The sequence below is a fragment of the Nematolebias whitei genome, chromosome 1, assembly GCF_014905685.2.
Source record: "Nematolebias whitei isolate Nwh7 chromosome 1, NemWhi1, whole genome shotgun sequence".
NCBI classification, from domain to species: Eukaryota; Metazoa; Chordata; class Actinopteri; order Cyprinodontiformes; family Rivulidae; genus Nematolebias; species Nematolebias whitei.
In genome coordinates this window covers 86,614,949-86,642,314 of record NC_056498.1, presented here as the reverse complement: position 1 = coordinate 86,642,314, position 27,366 = coordinate 86,614,949, and the positions used below count along the sequence as shown (strand labels likewise).

General features: G+C 39.4%; 1 protein-coding gene across 1 annotated transcript in view; it reads left to right on the top strand.

Moving 5' to 3' along the window:
* LOC119407583 overlaps positions 1–24,457 on the top strand; it is a 45,621-nt gene extending 21,164 nt beyond the window's left edge. Inside the window, exons 3-4 of the mRNA XM_037674406.1 lie at positions 23,908–24,337; positions 24,454–24,457. Of these exons, the coding sequence (XP_037530334.1) occupies positions 23,908–24,337; positions 24,454–24,457 (434 nt within the window). The remainder of the gene's footprint in view (positions 1–23,907; positions 24,338–24,453) is intronic.
* The last annotated feature ends 2,909 nt before the right edge of the window (positions 24,458–27,366 follow it).

Below are 27,366 nucleotides of genomic sequence, written 5' to 3'. Positions count from 1 at the left end.
AAAACACATGTAGACTGGATGGGCAAACTCCCATGACCCCTCAAAGACCCTAGTGAGGGTAAAGAGCTGATCCAGTGTTCCACGGCCTGGACGGAACCCACATTGTTCCTCCTGGATCTGAGGTTCGACCATCGATCTGACTTGCTTCTCTAGTACCCCTGAATAGACCTTATCAGGGAGGCTAAGGACAGTGATGCCCCTATAATTGGAGCACACCCTCCGTTCCCCATTTTTGAAGAGGGGAACCACCACCCCAGTCTGCCAATCCAAAGGCACTGCCTCTGATGTCCACGCGATGTTGCAAAGGTGTGTCAGCCAAAACAGCCCCACAACATCCAGAGCCTTAAGGAAATCAGAGTGAATCTCATCCACTCCCAGAGCCATGCCGCCTCAAAGCTTTTTAACTACCTCGTTGACCTCAGCCACGGTTATGGACGGATCAATCCCAAAATCCCCCGATTTAGCGTCCTCCATGGAAGACGTGCTAGTGGGATTGAGAAGGACCGAGAAATATTCTTTCCACCTCTCGACGACATCACTGGTTGAGGTCAACAGCACCCCACCTTCACTGAACACAGTGTTAGTAAAGTGCTGCTTTCTCCTCCTCAGCCACCTGATGGTTTACCAGAATCTCCTCGAAGCCACTGAGAGTCTCTATCCGAGGTCTCACCAAACTCCTCCCACATCCGAGCTTTTGCCTCTGCAACAGCCAAGGCTGCACACTGCTTGGCCCTCCGGTACTCCTCAGCTGCCTCCAGAGTCCCACTGAACAACAAGGCCCGATAGGACTCCTTCTTCAGCTTGACAGCCTCCCTAACTTGGGGTGTCCACCACCGAGTTCGTGGATAGCCATTGCGAGAAGCACCAACAACCTTGTGGCCAAAGCTCAAGGCAGCTACCTCAACAAGCGAGGCACGGAACATGGCCCACTCGGACTCAATGTCCCCCACCTCAGCTGGGATGTGGTTAAAGCTCTCCCGGATGTGTGAGTTGAAGATCTTCCTGACGGGTTCTTCTGCCAGGCGTTCCCAGCAAACCATCACTACACATTTGGGTCTACCGGGTCTGTCAGTCATCTTCCCCCGCCATCTGATCCAACTCACTACCAGGTGGTGATCAGTTGACAGCTCAGCTCCTCTCTTCACTCAAATGTCCAAAACAAATGGCCGCAAATCAGATGACATGACTATGAAATCAATCATCGATCTACGACCTAGGGCGTCCTGGTGCCAAGTGCACTTACGGACACCCTTATGTTCGAACATGGTGTTCATAATGAACAAACTATGATTAGCACAGAAGATCCAACAACAGAATACCGCTTGGGTTCGGATCAGAGAGGCTGTTCCTCCTATCCCAATCACGCCCCTCCAGGTCACACTTTCATTACCCACATAGGCATTGAAGTCCCCCAGCAGAATAAAGGAGTCCCCAGCTGGCGCACCTTCCAGCACCCCTGCCAAGGACTCCAAGAAGGCCGGATACTCTGAATTGCAGTTCGCCACATAGGCACAAACAACAGTCAGAGCCCGTCTCCTTTCACGAAGGCAAAGGGAAGCCACCCTCTCATCTACCGTGGAAAACTCCAACACACAGGCACCAAGTCGGGGGCCTACAAGTAGACCCACACTAGCTCGACACCTCTCACCATGGGCAACTCCAGAGTGGAATAAGGTCCAGCCCCTCTCAAGGAGCTCGGTTCCAGAGCTCCTGCTGTGTGTTGAGGTGAGCCCGACTATATCTAGTCGGTACCTCTCAACCTCACGCACAAGCTCAGGCTCCTTTCCTGCCAGAGAGGTTACATTCCATGTCCTAAGAGCAAGCTTTGGTAAGCCAGGTTCAGAGAGCCAAGGTCCCCGCCTTCGGCCACTGCCCATAGCATCGTGCACCCGACTTTTATGGCCCTTCCTGCAGGTGGTAGGTCCACAGGAAAGCAAACCCATGCCGCTCCTTCAGGCTGAGCCCGACCGGGCCCCATGGGTAGAGACCCGGTCACCAGGTGCTCGCCGATGAGCCCCTCCCCCAGGCCCGGCTCCAGGGTGGGGCCCAGGTAACCCACGTCCAGGCAAGGAACACTGAGTTCCTTGTTTTGTTTTGTCCATAAAAATCTTCTGAATTATTAATTTAACATAATAATGAATTCTGAATTGTTTATAAGAAGTGTAAAATAAAATTGCGGTGCAGTATTTTGGAAATACAATAAAATGCACAGAAGATGAAAGTGAAGCAGCCGACCAGACAACTCTGCAACAAACTTCCAGGCTTCTCCAAGGACTGTGAAGATTTCCTTCTCCATCTCCTGCTATTCCACAAAGGATTTAGGAGCAGACAGCTCAGTGGAAGGCGAGGGGTTTACGTTTATTATTAATACGTTGGACATAATCTATGTTATTCCTTCACGTAGCTTTTTTTTTTTTTTTGCCGATAAGCAGCACCACAACTTCACCATGAAACAACGATTGGGAGAAGCTCTGTTGCAGCTGCAGCTCAAAGGGTAACTGTTTTTTTCTCATATTATACTAAAACTTATAAAGTTGTACAACAAACTTAATGTAATTTGTCTTTTTAACAGGTTGAAGAGAGGCCAAATGAGACTCATCACCTGGAGCCAGTTCTAAATGATACAATTTATGGTTTATAAATTACGTTTCAGAAGAGATTTTGTGCAGGATTGCACAGATTTTGAAATTTTGTTAAAAATTTACCAAATATGAATCAATATTTTACAATTTTCAGTCAGGTCATCTGGACAGTTTCTTTTTTTTTTTCTGAAACATTTCACCTTCCATCCTTAAGGCTTCATCAGTGAAGCCTTCGCACAACACAAAACTGATTCTTCCCCCAAACAGCTTACTCCAAAGTGGAACAAACCAGTTATGTTGGTGCCAAGATGGTGTCTTTGGCACACCCCCTCCTCTGGAGCCAGCCCTCTTCCTCTTCAACAGTCATTTCAAACTGGTTCAAATCCAAAAATGTCCATGCTTAATAACCCAGGTATACAATCCAACAATTTTAAGTCAGGTCACCTGGACAGTTTCTTTCCAAAGAAACTGTCCAGATGACCTGACTGAAAATTGTTGGATTGTATACCTGGATTATTGAGCATGGACTTTTTTGGTTTTGAATCAATATGGTTAAGACTGAAGTCTGTACATTTCACATTAGGTTAAGTTTTGAAAATATAACAAATGTTAGAGCAATATGGTAAAAAACAAAACTGTGAAGTCTATATTTTATTTTGAGTTAAAGGTTAATGTACTACGGTAGGCTGAAATCTGTTTACTTTTGTATTTATATATTTTGAATTATTTGTCTGTGATGGACTGGAGACCTATCTAGGTGTCCCCCACCTCTCACACTGTGATGGCTGGACATGGGCACCAGTGATGCCCGTGACCCATAAAGGAAGAAGTGGGTAAAGATGATGGATGGATGAATTATTTGTTCCTAGATTTTTATTTTATTATTTTATTTTTTTATTTAGAAAAATCCAGGCAACTAAGCTAACCTAATACTTTTAATTTAAGTTACAGAATTTTATGCACTCCTGTATTTGTTCCTATTTTTGTTATAAATATACAATTTTGCAAAAAATATTTGATACTGTAAAGGAAACTATCATTGTTGTTTTAAATAAATCTTCTATTTGTTTACATTGTTGTTTAATCTTTTCATATTATTTTTATACATAAAATCGTTTCCACCCTCCATCCCAAACCCGTCCCAGTCTGCCTGTTTGCCGGGGGTCGGCCTTCATGAGCACGCAAGGCCGAGGTCCAGACCCCGGCCTTCTGCGAGTCGGCAGCTCGTATGATCCTATGTGGTGACTAGCGGCACTCAAAGTCTTCAGAGCACACAAGGCCGGGGTCCTGAGCCCGAGCCCTGGGTTGGCAGCACAGAGGATCTTCCGCAGTGACCGACAGAGCTCAGAGCGGGGGAGATGATGCCCTGCCTGGCCTGAGGGGGCTCCCAAGCAAAAGTGGAGAAGACCCCGAGGGGAGTCGGGGATCTTGCTCGCTCTGAATTTTTTTGTCGGCCACCAAGCACAAAAAACGCCTGCACTTCAGCATTAGACCACGGTGTTGTCATTATTGTTTTAAAGTCTTAAAATTAGATCCAGTTGCTCCTCGAGTTCGAGTACCGGTAATTGCAAATGGCAGATCGAGTGTTGTGAAAATTTCTCTCAAAACTATAGTGACCCCCCCCGCCCCCGACCAATCGGTGACCAACAGTGTTCTGACGTCATGTTTTGGTGCCCGTTTGGCCCTCTTGGAACCCTAGAGAAAAGGGTTCTGAAAAAAGGGACCGGTTCTACAAACCGGATTCCAAAAAAGTTGGAACACTAAACAAACTGTGAATAAAAACTGAATGCAATGATGTGGAGGTGCCAACATCTAATATTTTATTAAGAATAGATCACAAATCACAGATCAAAAGTTTAAACTGAGAGAATGTTTCATTTTAAGGGAAAAATCTGTTGTTTCCAAATTTCATGGCGTCAACAAACCCCAAAAAAGTTGGGGCAAGTCCATTTTTACCACTGTGTGACATCCCCCCTTCTTCTTACAACACTCAACAGACGTCTGGGGACAGCGGAGACCAGTTTCTCAAGTTTAGAAATAGGAATGCTCTCCCATTCATGTCTAATACAGGCCTCCAACTCTTCAATCGTCTTGGGTCTTCTTTGTCGCACCTTCCTCTTTATGATGCGCCAAATGTTCTCTATAGGTGAAAGATCTGGACTGCAGGCTGGCCATTTCAGTACCTGGATCCTTCTCCTACATAGCCATGATGTTGTGATTGCTGCAGAATGTGGTCTGGCATTATCGTGTTGAAAAATACAGGCTCTTCCCTGAAAGAGATGACGTCTAGATGGGAGCATATGTTGTTCTAGAACCTGAACATAGTTCTCTGCATTAATGGTGCCTTTCCAGACATGCAAGCTGCCCATGCCACAAGCACTCATGCAACCCCATACCATTAGTGATGCAGGCTTCTGAACGGAACGTTGATAACAACTTGGGCTATCCTTGTCCTCTCTGGTCCGGATGACATGGCATCCCAGTGTTCCATAAAGAACTTCAAATTGTGACTCATCTGACCACAGAACAGTCTTCCAATTTGCCACACTCCATTTTAACTGACCCCTGGCCCAGTGCAAACGTCTGAGCTTGTGGAACTTGCTTAGAAATGGCTTCTTCTTTGCACTGTAGAGTTTCAGCTGGCAACGGTGGATGGCACGGTGGATTGTGTTCACTGACAATGCTTTCTGGACGTATTCCTGAGCCCATTCTGTTATTTCCTTGACAGTGGCATTCCTGTTTGAGGTGCAGTGATGTTTAAGGGCCCGGAGATCACGAGCATCCAGTAGAGTTTTACGGCCTTGACCCTTACGCACAGCGATTGTTCCAGATTCTCTGAATCTTTTGATGATGTTATGTACGGTTGATGATGATAACTTAAAAGTCTTTGCTATTTTACGCTGGGTAACACCATTCTGGTATTGCTGTACTATCTTTCTGCGCAACAATGGTAGAATTGGTGATCCTCTTACCATCTTGGCTTCTGAGAGACACTGACACTCTGAGAAGCTCTTTTTATACCCAGTCATGTTGTCAATTGACCTAATTAGTGTTAATTGGTCTTCCAGCTGTTCGTTATATGCTCAATTTTCTTTTTCCAGCCACTTATTGCTACTTGTCCCAACTTTTTTGGAATTTGTTGACACTGTGAATTTTTGAATCAACATATTTTTCCTTTAAAATGTTACATTTACTCAGATTAAACTTTTGATCTGTCATCTATGTTATATTACAAATAAAATATTGACATTTGCCATCTCCACATCATTGCATTCAGTTTTTATTCACAATTTGTTTAGTGTCCCAACTTTTTTGGAATCCGGTTTGTACAAACCGCTACTAGTGGTAAAGCCTTGGAACTGTGCCGATGCGAGTCGAACTGTACTGTACCATTACTAATGGAAAAGGAGTATTATTGCGCATGGGAGCAAACATCTGCTCCTCAAAGGAGACAACGCCAGTACGGGAGCGCACTCAGCCTGTTTGAACGCATTTAAATATGAAACAGGCTACGTCTGCTGCTGTAGTTCTTTTAATAAAACAATATTTATGCTAAAAGACACATATTTATATGCCCCAGATTTTAACAAAGGTGTGTGTCTCTGTGTAACTTTTATTTTCTCCCCCAAACTCACGAAGTTCTCTCTGTGAGAAAGTCAGTGTTTATAGTTTATCATAAATACATGTATCTGCTAAATTCTATTCTACACTGTACACAATAACAAAGTGCTGTGGCTGTTTGGATGTGCTACACTTGATTATATTTACAGGTACATCTAAAAAAAAGAATATTGTGAAAGTTTTTTTTTTAATTGTCAGTAATTTCAGAAAGTGATACATGTTACATAGATTCATTACACAGAGTGAAATATTTTAAGCTTTTATTATTTTTTTATTTTGATGGTGAAGAGGGATTTGTTGATCGGATATCTATATAATTTATTAGTTATGAGTCAAGCTCATAAGATATGCATTTATTATGCAAATAACCTTGTTATGTGGGCACCACCTCTTGGAGAGGAAAATCAGTCAAGTAGGTACCTCTGCAGCCAAATTCGGAAGGCGTATCTGGGTGGTCATATCTGATTGGACTATAGGAAAATGGGCGTATCTGGGCGGTCATATCTGATTGGACTATAGGAAAATGGGCGTATCTGGGCGATCATATCTGATTGGACTATATGAAAATAGGCGTGTCTGGCCGGCCGCACCTGATTGGACGATAGAAAAATGGGCGTGTCTGGCCGCCATATTTGATTGGACGATAGAAAAATAGGCGTGTCTGGCCGGCCACATCTGATTGGACGATAGAAAAAAAGGCTGAACGATAAAATGCCGTAACCACAGACACATTATGTCTAAAAACAAGGCGTTATTGGCAGATTGTGTTAACCACAGGCATATTATGTCTATGGTATTAACCGGTTCGACATTAGCGGCGTCTCAGATTCAACATTGGTGGCGTCTCGGTTCGACATTGCTCCAGTATACTGCCGCGGCGTCTCCATAACTTCTTTTTTCGACTCTCTTAACACAGAACTTCCGGTTACATTTCAAAATAAGAGCAACATAACTGGGTAGTGGGGAGGGCTAAATGTTAGTTTTTTTTAATACCTAGCCATAACATAAAAAAACAAATTCCATTTTGGTTGTTGAAAAATGTGAACAAAGTTACAATCGATTCATAAAGAAAGAAAAATATTAACGATACTTAAACTGGCCTTGGGACAAAGGATGTTTCCTTTAACTTCACATTGTCTTGTTCAACTTGCAGTCACTACAGTTGAGTGATTGTCAGTTTCTGTAAGATTTCTGCAACTGGAGCAGGTATTTCTGTTTACTGGTTAACTTCCTCAGCTGTCTCACATTTTAAAGGTCAACCCTACTCCATGTTTCAGTAGAAAACAAGCACATTTAGGAGTCAGTACATAACCAGACTTTTGGCCCTCACACCTGTACCCAGTTGCTCATGCTGCATGATGAGATCAGATTTATCCATATTTTAGAAATTACATTTAGCTTAGTCGACAAAACAATACAAATGAAGACCGTCTTTAAAAAACCTCTTGGTTTTGCAGTAAGCAGCCTGATTTCAAACTGACATCTTGGCCAAAGGTAAATAAAAATCTTTTGTGTTCTCAGAAAAGTTGTTTCAGGACCTCCAATAAACTTATGTACACATCAAAGCACACAAGACAGATTCAGGAATGATATTTGTTTTCCAGATTTCACATTTGTTATTACCTTAAAACATACTCAGACAACATTTGATGCATCATTGAAATTTTTTATTGTGTTTATTGGGACATCCATTTTTAGAAGTAATCGTAGCATCTGTTGGAAACACAGAACATAGTACAGTTAGGGTGTTGCTAGTTGTTACTTAATCCTGGATTGGATTTTAAAGTTAATTTTGATATTTTTTTTTCACAAGGAAAAAAAAGTTGATTTCCTAAAGTTTAACTATAAATGAAGGAATTTGTGCATTCAGGTAATTGAAAATTAAGTAATTTCTCTAACATCCAACCCATTTTAGCCACTGAGCCATACCAAACACCCATAATCTATTCTTGAATGAATTATTGACTATTATTGACAAATTACAGACTTTTTATTGAATAAGTTATTACTCATTATTGAACCATTGACAATTTACACTCGTCTGTGTTAACTCATGTTGCAACAAGGTCAGCAAATTTTGACTATTACTATGAACTATGTTAAACTTTGGAGGCGATTTATTTTGAAAGTCAACATCAGATGTTGGTCAACATTGTTGGGCAACATCTTGGTGTCTTCTAGAGTCAACCTGAAGTGAGAGTGGTCCCTGACATGGCAGAAAGACATAGATATAATTAACAGCTTTTATTTATTTATTTTTCAGCTAATAACAACTTTTATTTATTTGTTTTTCATATTTTTCAGTTATACTCGGCTTTTAAATATTTATTTTTCAAGTATTAAGAACTTTTATTTTCAGCTTTTATTTTGAAAAGCAACACCCAGTTGTTGTAAACGTGCACAGTGAGAGCTGCTGGAGCCGAGTGGAGGCTCACTTTACCTCAGTGTGTTACGACTACAACGAGAGAACGGTCGAAACTATCGTGACCTACAATAAACGTACTTCAATAAAATGCATAAGTGAAAACATAACATACTTTATAAGTACAATAAACCATATTTCTTTGTCAAACATCGCAAAGAAACGTTACCTCATCAATAATCCTCGTGACTTTAAGGGTTACCCACAGCCAATCAGTGTTCGCCGCCGACAAACGCCTATTAAATACTGTTAGCCAATCAGTGTTCGCCGCCCATAAACGCCTATTCGCCAGAAACGCCCACTTTTGGTCTGCAGAGAACCCCTTCTCAAATCAGTCACTAAAACCCTCAATTTAAACTGAAACGTGAATTCTTTACCCGTGTTTAAAGGCATTAAATCAGTTAATACACACAGATATGCCAAAATAATCACACTTTTAGTGAATTTTATGTATTTTATTACAAAAATAATAATCTGATGTATATAGTTGATGAAGACTATTCAAAAAAATGAATACACAAATTAATAACAAAATTACCTTGTGTCAAAGGTTACTTGATTATTAAATTCAGTGTAACTTTATATAAAAGGCAGAAATTTGGACTGGTTTGTTGGGGTGTAGTTAAAATGGTCTAAATTAACTGTGGTGTATCTAAATTAATATTATTGTGAATGTATGATCACCAGAAAAGTGCATTGAAGGGTCTCTCTCACCAGAATAAACTGTCAGAATGTCCACAACTGCTTATGAGTGATGCCAGCACGGCCTGTGATGCTCTGGTGACTGAAAGGCAGATTGTGTCCTCAAAAATCACCGATCACCGTTGGAGGGACGAAGGTCTGGCCACTGGCTCTGAAGTCAGCCGGGATTTACCACTCTGCGTCAAGGATTTCTGGTTCAAATCTCAGGTTAATGCCAGGTTCTCTCATCCTGAGACGTTTGCAGAAATGCTCCTTCCCAGGACATCTCACTAGGGAGGAAGTTGAAGTGGCTTGAAGTTCGTTCGTGTAGGAAGAGTGGTGAAGTGTAAAGGTAGAAGTGGTGGAGAAGAGCTTGTGTCTGTCTGTGTGTTACAGACTGCCTGCCTTTAAAAAGTCACACTTCTTTTTAAAAGGAGAAAAATAAACGTGATTATCTTAGAGAGGTTACTTTAAACGGCAGCACGGTGGCGCAACTGGTAGAGCTGCTGCCTCTCAGCGAGCAGGTCCTTGGTTCAAACCCCGGTCCAGGCGCCTTTCTGGGTGGAGTTTGCATGTTCTCTCCGTGTATGCGTGGGTTTTCTCCGGGTGCTCTGGTTTCCTCCCACAGACCAAAAACATGCATGTTAGGCTGATTGGTAACTCTAAATTGTCCCTAGGTGTGAGTGAGAGAGTGAATGGTTGTTTGTCTCTATGTGGCCCTGTGATGGACTTGTGACCCGTCCAGGGTGTCCCCCGCCCCTCGCACAGTGATTGCTGGACATGGGCACCAGCGACCCCCGTGACCCAAAATGGAATAAGCGGGTAAAGATAATGGATGGATGGATGGAGGTTACTTTAAACAGACATTTTCTATGACACATTCAGTTCTGAAGCTGTGGAAAAACATGCAATGTTCGCCCAACAGGTGTCGCTGTTCATCTCCTGAAAAGAGAATGTCCTGAAACAAAGGATTCTTTTAAAACTGTTATCTTCATGGGAAAATCCTGGGAGTAAACTCCTCAGCAGGTGTTTCACTTTGAGGCCAAAATGAACCACAAGCTCCCATTAAGACGATCTGTCCGTTTCGTGGGAAATGAGTTCACATTGAAAGTGAAGTTAACACAATGACAGTTTTTCATTACATTAGATTAGTGGCCACTAAGGAGTTTGTAAGCTGAGTTTAACACCTGTAAAATAAAGTCTGTTCATTCCCAAGGGAAGAAATGCATCTTATTTTAACAGTTTAAAACACAAACACATGAATGTTTGCTTTGAGATGAGGTGAACTCTTGTTCAAAAGTGGTGTTCCCCTACAATGGTTATGGCTTACAAATAATGAAATAATAAAATTCAGTGTCTCAGGCTCTGAGCCCCTTCTTGTTTTCTCTGGTGATGTACTAACAGATGAGGTGAGGCAGGAATCCCTGTGGATTATCATGTTTGCGGATGACATTGTGATCAGTGGTGAGAACAGGGAACAGGTGGAAGAGAACTTGGAGAGGTGGAGGTATGCACTTGAAAGAAGAAAAATGAAAGTCAGCTGTAGTAAGACAGAGTACGTGTGTAAATGAGATGGAGGCAAATGGAACAGTGAGGCTACAAGGAGCAGATGTCACAAACGTGGAGGACTTCAAATACTGTCAAGGAAAATGGGGAGTGAGGTGAAGAAGAGAATCCAGGCAGGATGGAATGGATGGAGAAAAATTTCAGGAGTGATTTGTGACAGAAGGGTGGAAGCAAAGGTAAAGCAAGACAGTGGTTAGACCAGCTATGCGGCATGGTTTGGAGTAGAGCCTGACCGATATGGAAATTTTGGCTATTGGGAGGGGAAGGCTAATAACCAATATAATGGCTGAAATATTTTGAGCTTTGTACACCCCCAAGAATCTTAATAAACTGCTACTTTTAAACGCGTTTTAACACGTGAAATCTTGAAACAGCCTTCCTAAAATGCGTTCACATTTTCTATCCACCACTATTCACTACAAAGTTCTAAAGTGTGTTACAAAAATTTAAATTAAATAAAGAAACTCCCTTCCCTGTCCATTGTTTAAACAGTCAATCATGTATGGTGAAGGCCTAATTAGGATTGACCGCAGCTGCATTTTTTTTCTTTGAAGAGAAGTAAAGATTTCAGACAAACAATGAAGGTGAACATTGAAGACGATAACATAAGATAAAATTAAAAGATAACATTACCAACACTGATATACATTCAACTCTACGTTAGATTTATTGTTCTGGCTAAAGTTTTACATTTACACCGTTACACCGATACATCGTTTTAATTTCCACCCCTTTATTCCAAAATTGAACATTTGACTGACATAGCAATTCACACAAAAAAAACCAGGTTGCTATTTGACTATTCTGTTAGTAAAATATTGAATAATAAAAAATAAAAGTTAGTCAAATAGCTTAAAAAAATGTACACAAAAATATATACATATGTATGTTTTATACCTGCACAATATGTAGCTACTTTGTAAAATGTGTCATTGAGGGAAGAGTGTAACCTGGATTAAAAGTGTGGAATATTGTAACCTGGATTAAAAGTGTGGATTATTGTAACCTGGATTAAAAGTGTGGATCATTGTAGTGAAGCCTTCATCTTCAACCATCGACAGAGGCTTCATGCCAGCGATGATCATTTAAGGATGATTTCAGTGAAGACAGCTGCTGCTGTGGTGTCCATGATGTCTGTCCATCATGAAGTGTTGTTGTTTGTTGTTGTTTTCTGGAATGAGAGAATAAATATGTATTATAGCATAATTTACAGCAACTCAAGAAATGCATTGTTTCACTTGCAGTGTTAGGTTCAGGCAAAAGTAGCTAAAAGAGCAATTAAACACACACACTCACACACACACACACATAAAATATTTAATTACACACATTTGGTATGGTATGGTATAAAGTTTATTCATTTTAAAAATACAAAACAGTTTCATAACTATATAAAAAAAATACAGGAGATTTAAAATGAAAGGCAGCAGAAAGAAGAAAAAATCTTATTATATCTGCCCCTTTTTTCAAACAATTAGTTCGATCATAATAATTTTCAGGTAACAGAACAAAATGAATAACTCTTTCTAATTTTTCTAATTCTAATACAAAAAACACACTAAGCTACTTGATATATATTTTTTAACAATTCAGCTTTGATCTTTTTCTTAAATGTACACATTGACTTGGCATTTTTAACATCACTCTAGACCATTCCACAATCCAACTCCTTGGATTGAGGTAGACCTTCCCTTCAGGCTAGTTCTGAATTTTGGTTTGACAAATATCTCTATCCCCTTAAGATTATAACAACTTTGTCTTTTAACAAAATTTCTTTGGATATTTAATGGTAATGTGTTATTTTGAGCCCTATACATAACTGATAAAATACTGTAATCTACCAAATCATGGAACTTCAATAACTTTAGTTGATAAAATAATGTGCTTGATGGGTGACTGTAATGCTTTCTGGTGATAATTCTTACAGCTCTTTTCTGTAAAATAAAAATAGGCTTTGTAAATGTTTTACACGCTTTCCCCCAAACATAGATTCAATGTGGAACAATGATTGTGTTATACAACATGTACAGAGCTTTATCATTTAATAATTCCCTGACTCTGCAATAGATTTAGCTATTTTTGTTCTTACAGAATTGATGTGATTTTTCCATGTCAGCTGTTCATCAATGATTACACCCAAAAATTTCATCTCATTAACTCTACAAATCTCAACACCCTCAATTTTAAATGGATCATCAACAGTTCTCTTTTTGTTACTAAATATCATGTATTTATCCTGATGCATGCTCAATAATCCAGGTAGAAAAATATAAAAAAGTTGAATCTGGTCCTCTGGACATTCAAAAAAACAAAACAAAGCAAATCAACAAAAAACTGTAGAAACGTTTCGTCTATCATCCAAGAGACTTCCTCAGTCTGAGGAGCTGTATTCAGCTCAGTCTCTTAAATAGCACCGTCTCAGAGTGGATCAACCAGTTTTGCTGCTGAAAACCAAAACCAGTTGATCACATGCTCAAGAAGGACCATCAGTCTAACAATGGATCATTAGCACACTGATGGCTGTTTACTGTTCACAGAGGGCTGAGTGATACTAGCAATCACAGCATTGTAAGAGGGGGACAGTTGAACACGGAGGCCTCCACCCCTGTTTAACGATGGACAATTTCTTTTCACAAAGATGGCCTCCTTTGGTCTCATTCTCTGATAGAGGACATTTGCAAACTGAGGTTTACCGCAAACCCACCCACACAGACCAGTATTTGCAGTTTGACTCCCATCACCCTTTGGAGCACAAGTTAGGAGTCATCAGGACTCTGTATCACAGAGCAGACAGCATCCCCACTAGCTCAGGAGCCAGGCAGAAGGAGAAATCCCACACAAGACAGGCTCTAGAGCAATGTGGATATCCTAACTGGGCCTTCCTGAAAGCAGAGAAGAAACCCAAACAGGACTCCAGTCAGCCAACAGGTGAAAAGGAGGAACCCAGACCCAGACCAGTGGTCATTCCATATGTTGAGGGAGTATCAGAGAAACTGAGACATTTATTTTCTAAACATAACGTCCCAGTGGCTTTTAAACCCCAAAATACATTACGGCAAAGACTGGTTCATCCCAAAGATCCAGTCCCCCGGCACAAACAGAGCAATGTTGTGTATGCTGTTCAGTGTCAGGAGGGCTGTGATCAGTCTTACATCGGGGAAACTAAACAGCCACTGGCCAAAAGGATGGCCCAGCACAGAAGATCAACATCATCAGGCCAGGACTCTGCGGTCTACACTCATCTCCAGGCCAGCGGTCACTCTTTCAGGGATGAAGATGTTCACATCCTGGACAGAGAGGAACGATGGTTTGAGAGAGGAGTAAAGGAGGCCATCTTTGTGAAAAGAAATCGTCCATCGTTAAACAGGGGTGGAGGCCTCCGGGTTCAACTGTCCCCCTCTTACAATGCTGTGATTGCTAGTATCACTCAGCCCTCTGTGAGTAGTAAACAGCCATCAGTGTGCTAATGATCCATTGTTAGACTGATGGTCCTTCTTTGAGCATGTGATCAGCTGGTTTTGGTTGTCAGCAGCAAAACTGGTTGATCCACTCTGAGACTGTGCTATTTAAGAGACTGAGCTGAATACAGCTCCTCAGACTGAGGAAGTCTCTTGGATGAGAGACGAAACGTTTCTACATTTTTTTGTTGATTTGCTTTGTTTTGTTTTTTTGAATGTCCAGAGGACCAGATTTAACTTTTTTATATCATGTATTTAGTTTTATCTAAATTTAATGATAATTTATTAAGTTTAAACCAAGTTTGTATTTTACCAAATTCTGTCTTCATCAATTTCAATATCCGTTTTACATCTTTACCCAATCAAAAAAATGTGGTGTCATCTGCAAAAAGGACATATTTGAGGAGTCCTGATACATTCACTAAGTCATTCACATATAAACTAAATAACTTTGGTCCAAGTACAGAGCCTTGAGGAACTCCACACGTGATATTGCAGAGGTCAGATCTTACACCATTTATTTGTACAAACTGTTTCCTATCTTTCAAATAGCTAGATACCCAGTGTAATGCTGGTCCTCTTATACCATACTTATTCAATTTTTCAAGGAGAATAGTGTGGTCAATAGTATCGAATGCTTTTTTTAAATCAACAAAAATACTAACAAAATATTGTTTTTGATCGACAGCAGTAGTTATTTGTTCTATTAATTCCATGAGAGCCATCGATGTAGAGTTTTTTGCTCTAAACCCATACTGACTGCTACTTAGAATGTTTTGTTTAGTAATAAATTTATCTAATCTGATCACAAAAAATTTTTCTAGAATTTTTGAGAACTGTGGTAGTAAGGATATTGGTCTATAATTATTGAACACACATTTATCACCATTTTTAAAGAGAGGAACTACCTTAGCTACTTTCATATTGTCTGGAAATATTCCTTTTGAAAATGATAAATTACAAATATATGTAAACGGCTCGATAACATGACTCATTATGTCCTTTAAAAACATCATATCCATGTCCACCCAGTCTTTTAATCTCTTATCTGTAAGATTTTTTACTACATTCATTATTTCTTCTTTGTCAGTTCCATTAAGAAAAATACTGTTGTCACAACTTATAACTGAATGTCTTGATACATGCTCAATAATCCAGGTAGAAAAATTCAAAAAAGTTCAATCTGGTCCTCTGGACATTCAGAAAACAAGAAAACAAAAAAAAAAAAATGCAGAAACGTTTCGTCTCACATCCAAGAGACTTCCTCAGTCTGAGGTTAGCAGCATTGTATCATTGCATTGCTCATTAAACAGGGGTGGAGGCCTCTGGGTTCAACTGTCCCCCCTCTTACAATGCTGTGATTGCTAGTATCACTCAACCCCCTGTGAATAGTAAACAGCCATCAGTGTGCTAATGATCCATTGTTAGGCTGATGGTCCTTCTTGACCATGTGAGCAGCTGGTTTTGGTTGTCGACAGCAAACTGGTTGATCCACTCTGAGAAGGTGCTATTTAAGAGACTGAGCTGAATACAGCTCCTCAGACTGAGGAAGTCTCTTGGATGAGAGACATAACATTTCTACATTTTTTTTTTGCTTTTTTTGTTTGTTTTCTTGTTTTTTGAATGTCCAGAGGACCAGATTGAACTTTTTTGGGCTATAACTGAATGGTTCACATTATTGTCTACTTTTGGTATTTTAACTGCAAGGCTTGATCCAACGTTCACAAAATAATTATTAAACCCATTTACATTTTCATTTTCATCATGGATTTCATCATAATCCTTCAAAAAATATTGTGAAATACTAGTTTTTGCTTTATGACTTTTCAGAACACTATTTATTACTCGCCATGTAGCATTCATATCACCATTACTTTTATTTAATAAATCACTATAATATTCCTTCTTGTGTTTCCTTATAATCCCTACTAATTTATTTTTATACTTCTTATATTTCTCTTCGGCCTCTTGTGTTCTCAATTTCAAGAAACATGTTGTATTATGAAATTCTTTATCAAAAGGGCTCGTGAACGGTCGGCACAGATATTCAGACAAGATGGAAAAAATAAAACACAGAGGCTGTTACTGCTAGGAATAATAAGTGTCATTTATTAACCTGCCACAGAAAACAGCCAAGCAAAAAACATGTACACTCGTACACTCTTAACACACAAAATGATATGAAAGAACTTCTCACCGTGACACTGGCCGGGAAGTCGTTTTCGACCCAGGTAAAGAAGAATCACATCAAAATTGCGCATGGCACCAGCGCGCACTGGTCCACACAAGACTTCCGACTCTCTGTGTTTGTTACATTTCTTATATACCCTTCCCTGACCGGATCGCGTGAGAGCAGTGAAAAACAAGTTTGATGGTTACCAGAACAATGGCTGAGGAGCTGGTGATTTATTACAAATAAGGAGCAGTGTGACCTCAAGGCGGGCCAAGACCTTGAAGCCAGAAATACTCCTTAAACTTCCTAAAGAGGAAACACGCACCCCTCCATCCCTCTGCAAACCATCAAAGAATGTCCCAAATATTAACAAAGGCCTATATCATTCCACCCTTGCCTTTTATGGCAATTTAGACATTTAATTCTGAAAAGTAACACACACAAAATGTATATGTTTGAATAGGCATAAAGGCAACTTAACACCTTATAAAACATATTTTTATATCATTCCACCCTTTTGCCTTTATGGCATGTAAAACATAATTCCACAATACAACTCTTTAGTTTTGAAAATGCCATCCCTTTAAGTTGAACTCTAAACAATCTCCGACCTCTGAATGGTCGAGTTCTCCTGAAATTGAAATTGTTCTGGGACTTTATCCCAAATAAACTCACTCACACAGTTAAGGAAATCCAGACGAGTTTCAAACCCCTGGAACGTTTGAGTTATTACGTTCCCACTGACACGATCATTGTAAATCAAAACACCTGGTAGGTGTTCAGATTATAGTTTTTTTTTTTTTTTTCACCAAACCATGTACCAGCTGTATTATAAATTTCCTGGTTAATTCTTTTTTTTTAAACCCTCCTAATATAAAAACAAGTTCCCAAAATACACAAAGTTAATACAGAGATACATAGATCAAACTAGTTATTCTTCTTTTCACTAAACAAACAAAAGAGACATAGATCAAACTAGTTATTCTTCTTTTCACTAAACAAACAAAAGGGATACTGCATATATTTTGCGCCGTAGATAATATTCCTGCGAATATATATCCCACCAATGGTGAGCCGACGCCTACACTATTAGTTTTAGCCACATGTAAAAACCTTGTTCTGGGTAATGTAAGTCGATACCTGAAGACTGGATACGTTGGACTTATGAGACCTGATCATTTCAGTTAACTCCATGGACTCATTCAATGCGCATTTTAAATGGTCCATAGAGACTCGCCACGGTACTTTCAGAACTTGCCATTGTACGGTAGTAAGGCGAGTGTCAGAACTATAATTAGTCAAACGATAAGTCCGGTTGTTCCAATGCCACAGATATACACCTGTCAAACACCCAGAAAAAGGCACCTTAGGTAACTGAGGATGACTCCTAATTGTGGCTACACACAGAGTGTGTGGGCCAATCTGCCATAACATATCTCTCGCTGGTTCATGAGTCCAATCACACAATACCTTGTCTCTGGTTAAACATGGGTTAACATGATTAGTTTCAGCATCTTTATATCTCTCCTTTATCAGCTGTCTCACATAATTGCATGTCATATGTGAGATTTGTCTGTGGCTCAAACCACTCACCCTGTACTTTTATTTATTTTTTTTAAACCAGTGTCCTTGTACAGTTATTAAAGGCAAAATGTGATATTTGCATAACTGTGGTTGCCTTCATTTCATTTTGTCAATTCAGGTTTTACAACTACTCAGTAAGAACTGGAAATTTTCCATAATCTCCTTCACTCATGATGATGTCGATGTAGTAACCACCCTCTGGCAGCGCTCCTCCTGCAGTTGTACATGAAAAATTGCAAGGTACACAGGAAAACAAGTTCAAAGCTTCAATTATGTTGGAGAGCACTTCTTCTGTGCTCCCCCACATCTTCGGCTGCAAGTTTATTTCTTTTATCAGTATTTTGACCATTTCTTCTTGAGTCATGACAACTGATGGTATCCAGACTCCAACTTGGAATAACTGCCAACGAAGCACGTCTCCTCCTTCTCCTTAATTGGCAGTAAAAATCAAACTTCGTTCTCCTTTTTTTTTTTCTAGTCTGGTTTAGCATGTACAGTTCCCACACATGTTACACAGTGGGGCCTCCACACAACTCCAATCCGACATCCCTCAGGCACCACTGGGATGGTTTTCCTGTGGTAGCATGCCAAAAGTCACTTTGCACTCAGATCTTGCTTGCATCTTTTTTTTTTTCAACCAAAGTGAACACCTGATCCTCCTCCAAGACACGTCCTGGTGTTGCTGATGAGGCGTTGTCCATCTGCAACAAGGCACGTGATGCCCAAACAGCCTGCACTCCGATCTGACGGGTGCTTGCCACCAATGCTTCTCATGTTGTCCTCGGGGCGACCTTGATCGTCCAAACAACCAAGACCAGGAGAGCATCAAGCTGTGGAAGCAAGAAAACTACTTTCAACAAAAAGAGAGAAGAATTAGTTTTCTCTTTAATAACACTTATGAATTGGTACATTTACCCATTTTTCCTTCTCCTGCCTCTGGGATATTGCAGACCCAGACCAATTTTATAACTTGAATTTGACCTGAAATCACTGTCACTGGCTCTAGAGTCCTCAGATCCAGGAGTTGCTCTGACAGGCAGTTCTGCTCTGTCATCAATTTTTAATTGGTTCTTTTTTTTTTTCTCTCACAGGCAGCTCTAGAGTAAACACAGCCTGCAACAAATTTACTTTTCAGTTTGTCAAATCATGTCTTTCATTTTCTCAGCATTTCTTCTTTTTTTATTAACAGTTCATTCAAAACATGTACACTCGTACACTCTTAACACACAAAATGATATGAAAGAACTTCTCACCGTGACACTGGCCAGGAAGTCGTTTTCGACCCAGGTAAAGAAGAATCACATCAAAATTGCGCATGGCACCAGCGCGCGCTGGTCCACACAAGACTTCCGACTCTCTGTGTTTGTTACATTTCTTATATACCCTTCCCTGACCGGATCGCGTGAGAGCAGTGAAAAACAAGTTTGATGGTTACCAGAACAACGGATGAGGAGCTGGTGATTTATTACTGTAGTGAACCTGATCTGACCTCAAATCTGATCAGATGACAGAGACTGTTATTTCATTGATCTGCATCCAGAAATACAGTTTGAGCCATCTGGGGACTTTCTTTCTTGAATTAATCAAGTAGAAAAGACAATTCTCTATGATCATTACTGTTTTACAAATGTTTGATAATCAAATTGTGTTAGTTCACTCAATGCTTACAGGTTGAAGAGAACTACTCATTTTTATTTTACATAAACAGTAAGTAATGATTTTTATTCCTCATTCAAAGAAGAAATCAGGTTAATATGCATTTCTTGATTTTTCTGTCTGCAATGAGCAAGTTTGTAAGTATGTTAAAGGTCGAGTCTCGGTCAACTAAAATGTTTACTGAGAAGAAATGTCATGTTTAAACTTTTTCAGAAGATAATAAGAGTGAGACTCCACGAAGTCTGGTTTTCTCCAATAATCTTTTCTGTATGTTGTAAACAATCTCATTCTCTGACCTCGAATTTGATAACATCTTACATCACAAACCACACCTCTATTCTGGTCCATCCACGAATCAGAAAGCTCTAAATTGACCCGGAAGTCAACTCATTTAAAATGTGGCAACTTCCCGGTTCTGCGTAGAGTCTGGTGCTGGAGAGTGCTGAGAGTGCTGAGAGTGCTGAAGAGTGATGGAGTTAAAGTGTAAGAGTGTAACAGAGTTCTAACTCATGAAGAGAGTTAAAGGATCCAGATGCAGAGACGTTTTGGGCTTATAACTTCTGTTTGAATAACCTCGTACGACTCTCTAAGGGTTTGGCAGTCCTCACGGAGACGCTGAAAGAGTCAGAAAGGAACCCTACGCCGACGCTGATTTTATCATCAACCAGGTAGAAGGTTCTATTTTCGACCAAGTGTACCGTGGGCAAGCTGAGATCTGATGGAGCGTGCACGTTTCTGGTCAAACAGATTAATTCCCTCACAAATCTCTCTGTAAGATAAATCTCCATTTCCATCTTAAACTCTCCTTTCTCTTAAAATCAGTACAGATATTTTAGAAATATCTGAAGCAAAGTCCTCGATCACCGCCGTGTGATTGAAGTCCATTATCTGTGAAACTTCTCTGTTATTATTTTCATATTTTGCCAAATTAATGTAAATGTTTGATGTTAAACTTTGATTCTGAAAATAAATGACCGCATTCATTTTGATGGGTCAAAGATAATAACGTCTCTCGTTACATTTCTGTTAAATTCAATGCACGACATTTACACAGTCAGAAAGATGAGGAACTCGTACTGAAAAAGTATGAATATATATCCATATATGACATACTACATTACAAATAAGGAGCAGTGTGACCTCAAGGCGGGCCAAGACCTTGAAGCCAGAAATACTCCTTAAACTTCCTAAAGAGGAAACACGCACCCCTCCATCCCTCTGCAAACCATCAAAGAATGTCCCAAATATTAACAAAGGCCTATATCATTCCACCCTTGCCTTTTATGGCAATTTAGACATTTAATTCTGAAAAGTAACACACACAAAATGTATATGTTTGAATAGGCATAAAGGCAACTTAACACCTTATAAAACATATTTTTATATCACATGTATACAGATAATTCTTGTTTTACAAGCATTTCTCAACCCTTTCGTCATCCATGGTTGGTCAACAACATTTCTCTTTGTATAATTATTTTGCACACAATTCTTTTCATACAGAGCTCCTAAAATATTCATAAACTCATCATATGATCTGTTCACATCATCAACATACACATCTTTCCAGTTTTGTTTATGTAAATCATCTTTTAATTTGTCCATTGCTTTTTTTATGTGTTTATTGTTTTTTTCTTAATTGTAAATTCTTTTTTAATGCTTTGATCTTTTTTATAAATAGTGAAAACTGGTAAGTGATCACTTGAATCACTTGTTAAAATACCTCCTATCACATCCCCATTTGTTACATTTTGTGAAAATATTATCGATTATTGTAGCACTATGAGTTGTAATTCTTGTTGGTTTTGATATTAACAAATAAAGATTTAAACTGTACAATGAATTTGTAAATGTACTGATGTTATTTGAATCTGTTTTATTTCCCAGGTCAATATTAAAGTCTCCGCACAAAAAAATGCTTTTATTAAAACTCTTGTCCAATAGTTGTACGATTTTATCAGTGAATATTTTTTTATTTGATCCTGGAGATCGATATACACAACTTATCAATATGTTTTTATCATTCTTGTTTATTATTTCTTGTTATTATTTCCATGATATTATCAACAATTATTGACATTTCATTAATTAATTTACATTTTATTTCATTTTTAACAAATAGAGCCACTCCACCACCTCTTTTGTTGCTTCTGTTCACATGATATAATTCATATCCTTCCATGTGAACATTAGTTGTGTTTTCATCGTTGAGCCATGTCTCTGACAGTGCTATTATTGTAAAGGTTCTGTTAGCTGTTTTAAATAATCTGTTATTTTGGATATATTTGCATTTATACTTCTACTATTAAAGTGAATAATAGAGAGACTTCCATTTGTTATATTGATGTCATCAAATTGTTCTTCATTGTAATATTCATAGTCTTTTATTACTGGGAAAAAAATTGTATCAATCACATCTTCAACATTGTATATTTTAATCTCTAAGTCTTCGTATGTTGCCATGTTTTAATGTATTTGTTCATTTTATATTTTGTTAATTTCTTGTTTGTGAAGTTATGTCAATGATTTATCATCTGTCCCCTCCTGAGCTCATCTACATGTGAGTAGATGTAATAAATTACTTCCTGTTTAAATGCAATTCATCCTGTAGTGTTTTCAGACTTTGCCAGCAAATTAAAAGTTGAAGCTTAATCATTAAATTATTATTTTTGTGTTAGATTTATTTATAAATCCCATTTAAACACTGCTTGTACCAATTAAATTAAATAAAAAAGAACACACTTTTTCTCTATCACCATCATTAATCAGCAAATAAACAAACAAACAGCTTCATCTACCAGAGAGACTGACGTTACGTTTTCTCTCTTGAAACAGAACAATGTGTTAAATTGTAGCGACTCACCTCCAACACGAGTTGGGAGTGAGACATGTTGTATCTGCTGCTGAGCTCCTTCCTCCTCCTCGTGACTCCGACATGTTTACGTTTATCAGCGTGGTTCTCCCGTGTCGTGTCGTCAATTTTCAAAGTGGCATGCTTCTCATTTTTTATCTTTGTGAAGAGCTCCCACACTTTGGTGGACTTAGGTCGAAAAGTTTTCGCTGCGTTGGTCATTCGTAAAATTTACTTAATTTCCTTTGAAAACACCGACTCTGCTCTGCTTCCTCTTCGCTTTGTTCAACTCACGCTGCAGAGTTTTTTTTTTTTTAAACTTTATTCGGTCAGTCAGCAATGACAATGAACTGCCCGTGAACAAAAAAAAACCGGCTCTGCAGCGCCGTGAAAGATGCTTAATCGCGCAACACAACGAATCGATAATGAAATTCGTTGCCAACACTTTTAATCATCGATTTTTATCGATTTGTTGTTGCAGCCCTAGAATTTTTAATTTTTATTTTATAGATCAGTTAAAATAAGCTTACCATGCTCTGTTCAGCAAAATAAGCTACACAATATCACTCACTGCTTCGGCTATGCTGAAAGTGAAAGTTAAAGTGAACGGCCATGACTTGAAAGTAATCCTCATGCACCCTCTGCTGGATGCATTGTACAATTACACCTTTTGCAATGAAGGACACGGCTTGTTCCCAGTGTTTATACTGGTGCATAATGGAACAATTATCACTGATAACGATATGCTCCCAAAGTCCTATTTTGGCCTAAAATATCGGCCCTACTGGTATATCGGTCAGGCTCTAGTTTGGAGACAGTGACAATGATGAAAAGACAGTAGAAAGAACTGGAAGTGGCAGAATTTAATATGTTTATGTTCTCCTTAGAAGTGACAAGGATGGATGAGATTAGGATTGAGCTCATCAGAGGTACAGCACAGGTTGAACAACTGGGAGATAAAGTTAAAGAGGCCAGACTGAGATGGTATGGAGATGTCCAGAGGAAGGATGTGGGTATCTTGGTAGAAGGATGTTAGAAATGCAGCTGCCAGGAAAAAGACAAAGAGGAAGGACAAAGAGGAGATCTATGGATTCAGTTGGAGAGGACATAGAGGTAGTTGGAGTGAGGACAGGACAGTGAGATGGAGAAGGATGACTTGCTGTGGTGACCCCTGAAGAGGGAACAGCTGATAGATGAATAAAATGCTGGACTCATTTTAGAGTTTTGATAATTTTGAAAACTAGTTTTTTTTCTGAGATAATTTTCAGTTTTATCTGTATTAATTTGTTTTTCTGTCACTTTATACTTTTCAGAACCCCCACAGGAACATCTAGCTGAGGAGGACAACCTTTGGAACAGCCAACAACTCTATGACCACAAAAGAAAATCTAGTTTGGACCAGGAAGTCCAGACTAGAGTCTTACAACAGAACAGCAAAGAACAGGTGAAACGAGAACCTCCACAGGTTAATGAATACCATGAGGAACCAGAACCTCTACAAATCAAAGAGGAGCAAGACTTTTTCAGCATTCAGGACGAGGAGCAGCTTGTTCTAAAGGAAGAAACTGATGTTCTCATTATTAATTTTGATGAATGTGACAGCATCAAATCAGGACCAACCAGCACCCAGCTCCTCTCTCATAGCTCTGCATCATCACCATTAAGAGAAGAATCAAGTTTGGACACAGATGAAACAACACCATATGTTTGCAACACTTGTGGAAAAAGATTCTCCGACTTAACGTCAGTAAACTTTCACCAAAAAACTCACGAGGAGGAAAAGCCGTTTTCTTGTGAGACGTGCTTGAAAAGTTTTAATCGACGTGGCACCTTGTTGCGCCACATGATAACCCACACAGGTGAGAGACCATATTCCTGTCAGATCTGTGGAGACAAATTTGGACTGAATAGTCATTTGTTGCGTCACATGAGAACTCACACAGGTGAGAAACCGTTTACTTGTGAAATTTGTCACAAAAGTTTTACTCAGAGTAACAGTTTGACTTATCATATGAGAATTCACACAGGTGAGAGACCACATTCTTGCAAAGAATGTGGAAAATGTTTTATTCAAACAGGGGCTTTAAGGACTCATATGAGGACTCACACCAACGAGAAGCCGTATTCCTGCAATGTGTGTGGTAAAAGTTTAAGATCCAGCACTAGTCTGCTGTATCACATGAGAACACACACAGGTGAAAAACCTTATTCTTGTAAAATCTGTGCTAAAAGATTTAGTCAGAGTAATCATTTGACTGGCCATATGAGAATTCATACAGGTGAAAAGCCATATAATTGTGAAGAATGTGGAAAGGGTTTTGTTTCACCTGGTTCTTTGAACACTCACGTTGCGACTCACAGGGGTGAGAATCCATTTTGTTGCAACAGATGTGGAAAAAGTTTAGGTTCCAGTACCAGCCTTCTGTATCACATGAGAACTCACACGGGTGAAAGACCTTATTCCTGTAAAATCTGTGCAAAAAGATTCAGTCAAAGCAGCCACTTGTTCTCACACATGAAAAGTTCCCACAGGTGAGAAATCCCGAAAGCTGATGACGTGTTGTCTTTGAATGTGAGTTTATAATGTTGCAGTCTGTGGATTGAAAACAAACTAAAATTTCTCAGAATTTTTCTTCCAAGCCTCACACTTACAAGTGCCTATAAACTGTCTAATAAACTTTTAGCATGTGTTTAATTCTATATTTTATCTGATAATGTCTGTATAAAATATTAAATGTTTTCAAATCCAAATACATAGAGCAAAATTAATTCAACCTTTATTCATACAGATTAAACCCATTGAGCCTCGGGGACTCATTTACAAGAGAGATCTGATTTTAACAAAGATTGATGACAACAGTAAACAACAAAGACAATAATAGACAATGATAAAGGATGTGTACAAATTTAGATTTTTTTTTTTAACAAGTGGGGAAAAAAAGGTAGTTCAAAAGAAAATGTTACAAAAAAAGAGCTAGAATGTAGGGCTGTGTAGAAAACTAAAAACAAGAACATCTGCATTGGTTTTTGCCAGGAACATAGCAGATATCCTGATGCATGCTCAATAATTCAGGTAGAAAAATAAAAAAAAAGTTAAATCTGGTCCTCTGGACATTCAAAAAACAAAACGAAGCAAAACAATAACAAAAATGTAGAAACGTTTTGTCTTTCATCTGAAAGACTTCCTCAGTCTGAGGTGCTGTATTCAGCTCAGTCTCTTAAATAGCACCTTCTCAGAGTGGATCAACCAGTTTGCTGAAGACAACCAAAATCAGCTGCTCACCTAATCAAAGAGGACCATCAGCCTAACAATGGATCATTAGCACACTGATGGCTGCTTACTATTCACAGAGGGCTGAGTGATACTAGCAATCACAGCATTGTAAGAGGGGGACAGTTGAACACGCAGGCCTCCACCCCTGTTTAACGATGGACAATTTCTTTTCACAAAGATGGCCTCCTTTACTCTTCTCTCAAACCATCGTTCCTCTCTGTCCAGGATGTGAACATCTTCATCCCTGAACGAGTGACCGCTGGCCTGGAGATGAGTGTAGACCGCAGAGTCCTGGCCTGATGGTGTTGATCTTCTGTGCTGGGCCATCCTTTTGGCCAGTGGCTGTTTAGTTTCCCCGATGTAAGACTGATCACAGCCCCCCTGACACTGAACAGCATACACAATATTACTCTGTTTGTGCCGGGGGACTGGATCTTTGGGAAGAACCAGTCTTTGCCGTAATGTATTTTGGGGTTTAAAAGCCACTGGGACGTTGTGTTTAGAAAATTTACGTCTCAGTTTCTCTGATACTCCCTCAACATACAGAATGACCACTGGTCTGGGTCTTGGTTCCTCCTTTTCACCTGATGGCTGACTGGAGTCCTGTTTGGGTTTCTTTTCCGCATTCAGGAAGGCCCAGCTAGGATATCCACATTGCTCTAGAGCCTGTCTTGTGTGGAATTTCTCCTTCTGCCTGGCTCCTGAGTTAGTGGGGACGCTGTCTGCTCTGTGGTACAGAGTCCTGATGACTCCTAACTTGTGCTCCAAAGGGTGAAGGGAGTCAAACTGCAAAGGGATGAAGATGTTCACATCCTGGATAGAGAGGAACAATAGTTTGAGAGAGGCGTAAAGGAGGCCATCTTTTGCCCCTTTTGCACTGCCCCTAATAAGCCCCCAACTCTGCTCAGCCCTGCACACCCCTGCTCAGTCTGGCTCAGCTCAGCCTGGATTTGCACCTGCACTTTAGGACCGATTCTGGAGGCGTGTCCAGAATCCAAAGTCCTGCTAATGAGAGTTCTGTGATGAGTTAATCAAAGCAGTCTGCTCCTCAGATAAATAATATTAAATTATTATTTTTATATATGAATGTTTCTGTTCAGTGCCCTGACACGACTTCTGTTGTGACTTGGCGCTGTATAAATAAACTGAACTGAATTAAATCTGATGAACCAGATTCTACAAAAACATTTATATTTAAAGTGTAATTCTTGTTTTATGATTTGAACATTTGTGGGTTAGAATAAAGTTGAACCAAAGGCTGTGTCTCTTCTTCAAACAATTTTGAGGGATATATTCCGGAGAGATCCAATAATTTTGTGTCTTTTTTAATGATTTTTCAGTTGAATTAACTTTAACAGATTATTTAATAAAATCAAAGGGAAAACAGGATTTCACGATAAAGCCGGCACTGTTTATTTATTTTTAATGTTCACTGGTTAAAAAAAAAAAAATTTTTATACTTAAAATGTTAAAAAAAAAAAAAGGTTTCCACCCTCCG